Source organism: Muscardinus avellanarius, assembly GCF_963383645.1.
Source record: "Muscardinus avellanarius genome assembly, chromosome: 2".
Lineage (NCBI taxonomy): Eukaryota > Metazoa > Chordata > Mammalia > Rodentia > Gliridae > Muscardinus > Muscardinus avellanarius.
In genome coordinates, this window is record NC_137787.1 from 202,185,995 (window position 1) to 202,197,499 (window position 11,505).

General features: G+C 51.5%; 1 protein-coding gene across 7 annotated transcripts in view; it reads left to right on the top strand.

The window, feature by feature from the left end:
• MCF2L (MCF.2 cell line derived transforming sequence like) overlaps positions 1–2,883 on the top strand; it is a gene marked incomplete at both ends in the record, with an annotated part of 105,497 nt that extends 102,614 nt beyond the window's left edge. For all 7 annotated transcript variants that reach the window (XM_080690060.1, XM_080690061.1, XM_080690063.1 and 4 more), the window contains 4 exons: positions 22–143; positions 2,251–2,381; positions 2,559–2,662; positions 2,798–2,883. In XM_080690060.1, the coding sequence (XP_080546186.1) occupies positions 22–143; positions 2,251–2,381; positions 2,559–2,662; positions 2,798–2,883 (443 nt within the window). The remainder of the gene's footprint in view (positions 1–21; positions 144–2,250; positions 2,382–2,558; positions 2,663–2,797) is intronic.
• Positions 2,884–11,505: the final 8,622 nt, after the last annotated feature.

Here is an 11,505-nt window from a genome sequence, read left to right on the forward strand (position 1 = left end):
TGCGGCCTCTTCCTCTATTAGGATGGAGCAAAGCCTCCCACTCCCTAGAGGCCCCGGAGGACGAGGGCGGCTGGTCGAGTGCAGAGGACCCCATTAACTCCTCCGACGCGGAGGAAGATGGCGGAGTGGGGCCCACGAAGCCGGTGAGCCACAGCTCAGAGCTGCCATCCTCTGGGGAATGAGCGGTAGGAAGATCCGCCTCAGCTGTCTGGCCAGTCTTCTCACAGAGGCACTGCTGGCTGGGTTGGTGTCCCTGCCCGAGGCCTCCCAGCCTCCCCGTTAGAGCCACACCTGCTGCCCCCCGAAGGACACCCCTACTCACCCTTCACATCAGCAGCAGCTTCTAACTGGCTTTCCAATGCCACGCACAAGCCCCAGCTCACTGTCTAACAACGTGAACCATCTTAATTATGGACTTGCATAATCCATAGTTTGGGCTTGCATTGTAAGCCATGCTCTGTTTTTAATACTGGGGCAAGAGAAAGCTATGTTAATTCCTTAGTGTTGGGATTACACCAGCCAGTGTGTTTTGCAGTTCCCGCTGGGCCTAGCTCCAGTCCAGGGATGTAGAGAGAACAGAAAACGTAGGCCTTTGGAGGGCTGGCAGGTGAGGCTCAGGGCGGAGGGAAGGGCCTCCCTGCCCAGGCAGTGCCGCCAGGGAGGGCAGCATCCACAGGCCCGCAGTGAGGAGAGCTCGTGTGGAGCCAGGCAGGAAGCAGTGTGGCGAGGGGGAAACAGAGGCTGGAGGGCCGGTGTTGCCCTCAGCGTGGGCCGATCCTGGCTGCTCAGGGCAGTAGGAACAGGACCCGGCCCTGTAGGGAGCCATGTCGGACATCCACAAGAGGCAGCCCCGGAAGAGAGAAGGGCTCCCACCCCCGCCCAGGCTGGCGCCAGATCCCGTCCTGCAGATTACCAGGCGCTCACGCGTGCTCCCAGGGGCTCCACACCCCTGGCACCTACACAGCCACCGTGGTTGAGCAGGGAGCAGAGCAGACAAGAATCTCCAGGGCCAGGGGTGGTGGTGCAGGCTGGTAACCCCAGGCCTTGGGAGGCTGAGACGGTGACTTAGGAGACCTTGTTTCAAATTTAAAAATAAAAAGGAATGGGGAGTATCTTGGAAAGGAGGTAGCTCACACACACATCTCTCACTGGGGGACACAAAGGCGGTAAGCCGCTCAGCACGTAGGCAGGAGCAGCCCCCAGGAAGAAGCCAGGAAGGCCTCCGTCCTGGTGGGTGGCCGAGGAAGGCCACTGCGCACACCTGCGGGGGCCTTCCAGGAGGGCGCTCGGGGCAGAGCCAGCCGGAGGTGGCCAGCGAGGAGACCAGTGTGCCAGACCCTGTGGATGCAGTGGAGGGAAGGACATGGGGCATATCGCTTCGTTTTGGGTTTTGTGTTTTTGTGGTACTGGGGATGGAATCTGAGGGCATTCCACCTCCAAGATGCACCCCAGTCCTATTTTATTTTCTTTGAAATAGGGTCTTGCTAACTCACTGAGGGTCTTGCTAATTGTAGACACTGGTCTTGAACCTGCGATCCTCCTGTCTCAGCTTCCCAAGGACTGGGATTACAGGCGCACACCACACCTGGCTTCAGCTGGCTTTTTTTTTTTTTTTTTTTTTTTTTTTGTGGTATGGGACATGGAACCCAGGGTCTTTCTACCTCCGGGTTATACTCCCAGACCTATTTTATATTTTATTCAGAAACAGGATCTAGTCGGGCGTGGCGTCGCATGCTTGTAATTCCCACGCTTGGGAGGCAGAGACAGGAGGATCGCACTGGTTCAGAGCCAGCCTCGCTGGCTTAAGAGACCCTGTTTCCAAATAAAAAAATATAAAACAGGTCTGGGAGTGTAGCCCGGAGGGAGAAGGGCTTCCAGGAACCCCAGTACCACAAAAAAAAAAAAAAGAAAAGAAAAGAAAGAAAGAAAGAAACAGGGTCTAAGTTGCTGAGAACCTCACTCAGTAGCTGAGGCTGGCTTCAAGCCTGTGTGATCCTCCTCAGCCTCCCAAGCGCTGGGATTGCAAGCGTGCGCCACCAGCCCAGCCTTCAGCTGGCTTTTGACTGCATCCTGAGGCTCTGCCCTCCCAGGGCAGCCAGTGCTCTCAGCAGCCTCTCTGCGTGCAGGGCCGGCTGGTGCCCGCCGCTCTGCTGCAGACGGTCGCGGGTTGGTGGCTGGCACCCATGTGCAGGGGAAGCTCAAATGTGAGTGGTGGCGAGTGCCTCTGTCCCTCTGTCCATCTCCCCGCAGGTTCCCGGGAAATACACAGTCGTACTGCACGATGAGAAGGGGGGCGCCGATGCCACAGACGCCCTGGACGCCCTGGCCCTGAGCAGCGGGGACGTGCTGGAGGTGGTGGAGGAGGGCACCGAGGGGCTCTGGTGAGACAGCACTTGTGCACACTCATACCTCAGACATGCCCACGTACTCACACAGACTTGTACCTCAGACACACACACACTCCTCTCAGGCGGGCACAGCTCACACCTGAGATGCACCCACGCTCACACCCATGGGGTGGGTGGCCTGCAGTGCGCCCACTGACCCTCTGCTTTCAGGTATGTCCGGGACCTGACCAGCGGCAAGGAGGGCTGGGTGCCGGCCAGCAGCCTGTCCGTGCTCCTGGGCAAGTCCAACTCAGCTCAGTGCTTGAGTAGCTCAGGTAAGCCCTGCCGTGCGTGCTGGCGGCACCCCGAGCCTGCCCTGGTCCCCGGTCCAGAGCCCATGTAAAGGCCGAGGGTTTTTAGGTATGCAAAGGGAAGAGCCGAAGCCGTGTCTCCATCCGGTCTCCCCGCAGAGTCGAGCCCGGGGTCCGCCGTGCTGAGCAACTCTTCCAGCTGCAGCGAGGGCTGCCACGCGTCCTTCTCCGACCTCCAGGCCTAGCGGCCAGGCCCTGCGGTGGACAGTAGACCAGCATGTGAATCTCTAGGTTTTCTTTTGCTTGGGCTTGCTTAGTGGGGGAGGGATGGTGCTCAAAGACAGCCAAAAACTGAGGACCTGAATCAGCTGGTGCTGCACGGGACACTGGGCCTCGGCCCTAAACTCTGCTCTGTGCAGAAGCTGGCTGCCAGGGGATATGGCTGCCGGAGCCTCTGCGGAAGACCCAGATGGACGGAGCAGAGGCGGTGGGGAGCAGACCCCGTGTGGGACAGTGGCCGCAGGGACCCCCTTCCCGCGGGAGTGAGCAAACAGCGGCCCGAGGAGCCTCTGCTGGGTCCCCACACCTCGGCTTGGTCCTCCTGCGGAGCCCCTTCCAAAAAGAGCCAGTGATTCGCTACCAACTGTCTGCACAGAGGACTCGGGGACTCTTGTCTTTTATAAGTTTCTTGATTTTTTTTAAACGGGGATTAAGCCCATGGCCATTTTTGTGGTAATTTTTGTGGTACTTTGGCCTCTAGTCTTTACCAAGGATCACTGTGTTTACATGAAATGGCAATTTGATACTGTATTTGATACAAAACTATTTTTTTGTTACTGGGGTTTACATCAAGCATGTTGTTTATACCACTAAATGCTTTGGGGGCACTCTGTCACGCAATGCGAACTCCTCGACACACTTGGTCACCGTGAGTGAACCCGGGTCTCGGTAAAACCAGATGTTGGCTCATAAAAGAAGCAGTTGGGGACCTGGAGATCCTTCTCCCCGCAGAGGCTTCATTTCACAAGACAATTTAAACCATAATTTAGAATATTAACCTTCTTTTCTACAAAATAAGGGGACTCTCGATTTTTTAAAAGAGCTTCACTGAATTAGGATTTTTTATTGTTTTTAAAGAAAATGTAAAGACGCAGTTTGTGCAGGGTCTCCGTGAGCCGTGCTGTCGCCCCTAGCGTGGTGTTGGCTGGGTCTCGCACCTCAGGGGCGAGACCTCCGCTTCCCTTCCGCAGCGCCACCTGCCTCTGCTTGCAGGGAGCCTGCCTGTGCTGTTAGAATCACCTTGGTGTAGACGTGTACCAGGGGAAATCAACTTTATTCCAGTCGTGGAAAACTGGGACAAAAGCTCTCGTCCCCCTCCCTTTTTTTGTCTGTGTTTCAGAAACAATCCCTGTTCTTTTCAAACACTCTGCCCTGAGGGCAGATATTTTTGTAGGTGTGTATATGTTTACGTGTGTACATATGACCTGGATGTAAAGGATGTATTTATGGTCTCTTGCTGCTGAACATGCGTCACTTTATGGTCCTGCCCCTCGCCCTGCTGCCGGGGTGGCTCCCACTGCGGCTCACCCCGGTGTGTCCATGGTGAAGCACTGTCTCCTGCCGGCGGCCTGCAGAGCCCGCAGCCAGACCTCTGAGGATGGCGATGAAGCAGAAGGCCCGCAGAGACCGCGGCCTTCTCCCGCGTACCCGTGATCACGCGGAGGTGATGGCGCGTGCTCCGCCCCACCCACCGCAGACTGGCTCCTCTGTCTGAACATGACTGCCCCTCCTTGTGACTCCTTCCTCATCGAGGCACTTTAAATTGTTATGTCTCCTTCATTCACTGTTACTTTTTTTTAAATTGCTGATGTAAATCAAATTTAAAAATCAGAGTTCTTTATTGTATGGATAAAGTCTGAATAAATGTCACCAACCCCTGCTGTCTGCCTCCCCTGTGAGGCCCCGGCTCCCGCGCGCTTTGTGATGGCCTACTGCCTGCCTGCCATCAGACTTGAGGCAAGTCTGAGTTAACAGGAGGCGGCGGAGGGCAGGACCGCGTGTCACAGTGACGTCACCGTGACGGTGATGAAATGGTAACAAGGTTATTATACCTGTCAAAAAATGCAGAGGTAACCAGAGAAGTGTAGGGGATCCATCCAGAATAGTCACACACTCGATGGTGTCTCCCCAGAAAGGAGGAAAGTGAAGGGAGGGCGGGGACCCAGGAGGGAAAGCAGGCGCTCAACAGAAAACCCACATGTCAGGAAGGAGAGTCCAGACGGCAGGCTGACCAACACGGTCGCCGAAAACAGCAAGCCTGGGCGGGCAGGGGGTGTCACTGGGGACCCTGGAAGTTGAACTGCCTGTCCTTAAAAAGCAGAAAAGGACACCATTTCTCAGTACAATGGAATATCTGCCAGGTATTTACAAAACCATGGGAAGACTGGAATGTATTTGGAAGCTAAAAGCCTTTTCTTAGTCCTGGGTTAGAAGGCCACACACTGGAACTCTGTCCTCGGACATGGACAGAAGTCAGCACAGGAGGGTCAGAGCAAAAGTGCAGAGATTGGTGCTCATTGGCCAACCATGCTCAAGCCTTACTTGATATAATTAAGAAACTTACCCATCTAAGGAGGCTAAAAGGTAATACCAGTAAAACTCAAAGCAAGTATAAAGGAGGAATTACTACAAATGAGAAAGGAAAATAACAATCAAAACCTTGTTCCTTGAAAATCCCAGTAAAATTGACCAATTTATAGAAAAACTAAGAAGTTTCAGAATAAGTGAGAGTACCATATGCATAGTTTTCTGCCAATCCATATAGGAACCAGACAGTGTTAAGTAAAATAAAAAGTGTGAGTATGGCGGAGTGTGAAAAACACGAGAGAGGTCCAGTACACGTGGCATGTAAAGTTTTAATTGCACAGCTCTCCCGGGGATCGGGGCGAGGCACCGTGGGGCCCGCGCGCCCATCCGAAGCTAGAGGACTTGGGCTCTCCTTTTCAAGGTGTGCATCTCGCGAGATGGGGGTTTACTTGCGAGAAGGCCCAATTCTCGCGGGGGTTTCGCCGCCCCCCCCCTGCAGAGATCATGTGACACAAAGTCACACAAGTGCAGGACCCAACTTATCAGACAGAATGGGATATTATTTTGGTTTTTTTTTTTTTTGGTGGTACTGGGGATGGAACCTTTGTACCTCTGGGCTACACTCCCAGACCTATTTTATATTTTATTTGGAAACAGGGTCTCGTAAGCCAGCAAGGCTGGCTTCGAACCTGCGTGATCCTCCTGTCTCTGCCTCCCAAGCATGGGTATCACAAGTGTGCGCCACCACACCCGGTGGAATTTATTTTTTAAAGCCACATTGTTAAGATTTAGAAATTCATACAGCAAGTCAAACCTCACTGCCCAGGCCTGGCAGAGATCATGCAGGGAAGAAACGAACAGTATGAAGATAAACGCAGCATTCCAAAAGCTCAACTGCATATTATAAACAAAAGTGGCACACACTTGTAATCCCAGTACTTGGGAGGCTGAGACAGGAGGATCGCAGGTTTGCGGCCAGCCTCAGCTACTTAGGCCCTCCCCAACCTAGATTCAAAATAATGAGAAATAGGGCTGGGGGTAGAGCTTGGAGGTAGAATGCCCCGGGTTCAGGCCCTAGTGCCACAGGAACAAAGCGGGGCTGAAGTGCAGCTCAGTGGTACAACGTGTGCCTAGCACGCACAAAGCCCTAGGTTCGATCCCACAACACAAAAACGTCCCACGTTCTATCCAAGTGAGTTGTCCCAGCTGCGGGGATGGATGATCAGCACGTCCTGATGCAATGTGTCACCTTAACAGGAGGAAGGAAATCACCAGCCCCACAGACACAGCAAAAATCATTGTTTTTACTGGGCACACAACATTGCTAACCAGGAAGAGAAGGCATTTTCTCTAACCTAATAAAATCTGTCTAACAAAGTCTTCACTCCCAAAATTGTAGCATCAAAATACTTGAGAACCGTCCATTGAGGTCAAGACCCGGTGCCCTCTGCCACTCAAAGCTGCTTCCTGGGACACTAGTGAGTCCAGCCAAGGGAGGGGAAGGGGTGTACGGATTGAAAGGTGACGTGCCGCCATAACTAGAGAACCCAGGTGCTGGTGCCCCTTTAACCCGTGGTCCTCAAGAGGAACCTGCAAAAGAAAACTCACTAGCATCCCTAGCAATAACAAAGACAGTCGCCATTTCAACAGCAGCCAGTGGGTGAAGGCCAAAATAAAAGTAGCACCATCTGTGGGTAAAACATGAGATACTACGGGTTGTAAAAGATGCCTGGATAAATGGAGAGGTGTTGACAGAGGGGACAACTCATTGCCATAGGAATGTCAGTTCTCTCCCAAGTTAATCTAAAAACTTAGTGTATTTCTATCAAATTCTCAGCAGAGTTCTTGTGGAATTAGAGAATTGACCATATGTGTGCAGCAGAAGACAGGTCCATATACAACCAGAGCGAGCCTGGGGAGGGGTGGGACGGGGGCCTGGCCTGGCCTCCTGTGGGGTAGGGCATCAAGCCATGCGTGCTGGTGGCCGGCAGTAGAGGCCCGAGCTAAGCCGGTGGGCAGAATTGTGGTCCTGTTGGGGTGAGCCCTCAGCTCAGGAACTCGGGGTCTGCAGGGTCCTTGGCTAACATGATGGAAGAGAATTTCAGCATGCACCAGTTAGAGACATGGACAGAGCTTTATTGGGGGAAAAGGGGAGGAAATACACATTCAAGAGAGAATGCGGGCCACCTCAAGATGAGGAAGGCATATTGGAGAATTCAGGGTTCTCTTCTTATAGAGAACTTTCGTGAGGGGTGGCTAGAGAAGGTATGTGAGGATGAGCTCAGTCTGGTAGTCCCGAGGCGGTTTATGGTGGGCAGGTGGTCAGGCAGCCTTAGGGTGGATGAGCTCAGTCCAGTAGTCCCAGGTGCTTCCTGATGGTCTGTGGTCTGGTCGGCCTTAGGGTGGATGATCTTGGGTTGATTGGGGTCCTCATTAGTTGATTGACGGATAAGCTGGGATATCCTAAATTATAGGTTTTCTCTGAAATATTGTTAACTCTAGGATCTACAGGTTTCCCAGGAATTTATGGGAGAGTCCGGCCTGGGAAAGAGAGCTGGTTTGTGCACTAGAGGCAGAGGCACTTCAGCTCCAGGTTCTTATATCAAAGTTATATTTTTACTTTTCCTTCCTGTCTGTCTCCTTTCTACCTACTTATTTCTTCTATCCTACATCAGGTAGGATAGAAGGTAGGTGCGTTGCATAGTAGCTCATGTGTCAGGGATGGCGGAATCTCCTCCACAAATGAACGTGTTGAGGCAGCTGCTGGCAAGCATCTTCCCTAAACCTGCAGAGATTCATAGATGGACACACGGACCAGCCTCGTTGCCCTGGGTGGGGCACATTTCTTATAAAAGACCCAAAAAGCTACATCACAAAAATGGGCCAAAAGAAAGGCAAATCAGAGGACAGCACACCATTACTCTGCCCCGGACCCAAGCGCCATGAACAGAGGTAAAAAGCAGGCAGAAGAGCCAGGCATGGTGGCACACGCTAGTAATCCCCACACTTGGGAAGCTGAGACAGGAGGCACAGGTTCAAAGCCAGCTTCAACTACTTAGTGAGGTCTCAGCAACCTAGTGAGACCCCGTTTCCAAATAAAGTATAAAATAGGTCTGGGAGTATAGCCCGGAGGTAAAAGCCTCTAGGTTCCACCCCCAATACTGTGGAAGCAGAGGAGACTCAGTTTGATCTCACCCGGCACTACCCTGTAACTGAACCCCCTCCCTCTTCCTGTTTCGAGTGGTCAGTCTAAAGTTTAACTTCTCGCCTCTAGGAATGGCTCCCGGCAGGAAGGAGACTACCCCTTCCCCCAACACGGCTTATCCCTACCTAAAATTTCAGTGTGGTGTCCCCTCCCCAACACCTCCTAACCAGCGAATTCCACTTCTGTAACCCGCCTGCCTGCCCCTTATAAGCCCCTGCCCTGGGCAGTCAGCGCGCCCCTCTGGTCTGATTTTAGACTGAGGGCTCCACTGCTGGAAGCTAATAAAGGCTTCAGTTGGCACGTCTCCCTTGGGCTCTCAAGTCTCTCATTTCTCGCAAACTCTGCATACTACATTTGGAGGCCCCAGCGAGATTTTGAGAGAAGTTTGGAGTTTCCAATGGAAACCCAAATTTCGCCTCCGCTCGTGGTCCTTTGGACTGGCTGAGGGGTGAGAGGGGAGCTCCTGAGAAGACATTTTCTCAGCCTCACACTCCAATGCCCCTCCAAGTCCCATGATCGAGTGCACTTGGGGAAGCCACCTGAATCCGGATCTCTGGTCTCTGGTAAGTGGTCGACCATCTGGGGTGGGTACAAGACAGGGTGGACGCACTCGGTGACTCTGGCCCTCAGGGCAGACGAGACGTCGTTTTCCATCTTTCTGGCGGGGCCAATGTGCCCCATCTGGTCCTGGTAGGATTGCAGTTCTCCATTCTGTTATCCCTCCCCACTCCTGTTAGGGCAGTTCTGCCCTATTGTTACCCTCACCCAAATCCTGGTGGAGAAGACACTGCATCCTATTCTGTTTCCCCAGTCCCCTGGTGAAGCCTTTGTGCCTCAGCAATATTCTGGCATTTGTGTCTTATACCCGTGTACGTCTGGTTTGATCTTGTTTGTTTTTGTTTATTTGGTCTGCGTGTCTCTCTCTGCATGTTGAATATTGTCTAAGGTTGTGTCTGGTTCTTCCTATGGTGCGTGTAGTGTTTTGCTCTGTCAACAGAGTTGGGGCAGTCGCCCCTCGAGAGTGGAAGGTGCTGCTATCAGTCTGCACCTTTTGTATTTGCTTCATATCTGGCAGTTGTGGCAGGCTGTTGGTGGACATAAAGGTCACAGGGAGTGTGTTGAAGTTAGGAGTGGTCAGACTTACTTCTGGGGAGAACACATACCCCCACCCCTGGGTCAGAAGGGAAAAAGGACAATTCGTCCAGGGGAGTGGACATAAGGGGTTGGTCACCTCAGCACTCTGAACTGGCCTTCCTCTCCCCTGCCGGGAGAGGGTTTGCCTGAGACACAGTGGAGGTATATGGCCCCTCGGGGAAATCCCCTCCAAAACACAGCATCCACTCAGACCTGAAAACAGTAGGCCCCCACCCCAGACCTCAGATCGGGCATACGGACTCCAGGAGGCCCTCTCTGCCAGCTTGCTTGAGTGGTTTTCTGTCCACTTGTAACCCTTAAGGAATGGGGGAAGCATTCCTACGGCAAAGAGCCAGGTCAGGGGATTATACTGACCCTCCGTATTCCAGGCCCAACTTGAGGCCCCTAACCTCACTAAATTCAGTCCTCTCTCCAGTCGTGTCCGACCGTTCTATGGAACATTAGTCGATCTGTTCACCCTCTACAGGTTTTGGGAAGTGGAGTGGCCTGCTTTTGGAGCAGGGGGGCCTGCCTCAGAGAGAGCACCATAGGACCTGGCCACCCAGGCCAGGCTTTATATATTCAAATTTGGTCTGATTCTCTTTGATAAACCTAAGAGGCTAAAACTTAAAGGTTCACCTGTCATGTCTCGCTTTCTGTCTGTTCTGTCAGAGTGTCTTGTTCTGTGTTTAAACGGATGAGGCTTGTCTGGGCCTCAGAGGCTGAATGCTGACTCAGCCTGTAAAAAGGCCAAAATCTCCGGCCCTAGGAGAGTGTTTCCCAGCCAGATTTCAGAAAACAGGGAAAACTGCAGTGGCTGATGAGAATGAGTCTCTCTTCAATTAGCTAAAATCCAGGAGTTAATTCTGGCTTCTAACCACTGGGCCATAAACAGATATTTTAACCTTATACCATTAGGCCAAGTAACTCAGAAAAAAAAAAAATTACACCTAGCAGCCCTGCGCTATAAAATCAGAAAAATATTTAAAACAAGTTGTCTTATCTCACTTATCAGCCCGACACTCTTTAGAAAGGGACCCTCCACTGGCACCATTTCCTGGTTGCTTAGGACTGACCCCTTTGACCTCAAACATCAATTCTCTGAACTGGGAGGGAAGGGACACTTGTAAAGACTGCTTAAATGCACTTTAAATTGTTTTAGCTGAAATGTCCTTAAAGTTACAAAAGAGAGCTCTGCAAATTATATAAATTGTTCATTCTGCTTCGTAGGTTATTTGCTTACATGTTTTTACATATGTACGAGGTTATAGATTCAACTTACTAACACATGAGATGGGACTTCTGTAACTGTGAGTGTCAATGTGGGTTTTGTTCTTAGGTATCCCCCCGCCCATCCTGATTGGCAGTTTTTCTTTTCCCAAATGCAGCTGCAGGCAAACCCGCCAATTATTTTTGCCTCTTGTTTTAGATTAATAATGAGGTTACCTGGTTAGCAACATAAGGGATTACATGATACATGCCCACTCTAAAGTTTGAGGCATGTTCTGTCCACATATGTGTGGGGAGCCATGAAGGTTTTTACCTTGTCTCACCCTTACTCAAAAGTGCACTTCTGACTGTCTTTTGGCCCAGAGCCAACAAGGTTTGGAGTCATGGGGGTTTTAAAGTAAGTAAAGACCCTCTCGGAATGATTGATGCTAATTGTTCTGTCTGCTAGATAAGACTAGGCTTATGTTGTACCAGGGTATTGTTTGACCTGCCCATAACATATGTACTGTGTACTTGCTTTTCCTGCATTCCTGTGCACCCCAGAGCACTCTCAGCCATTTCCCATCTCTATCTGCTAAAAATTGTTTATGTTTGACTTAAATAGGAATTTCAAATACAGAGATGGAGTCCTTTAAGGTACAGAGGCTTTGGGCTAAGACTCCTTTGTATAATTGATAATTAACACTGAATTGATTTTTATAACAATCTATAT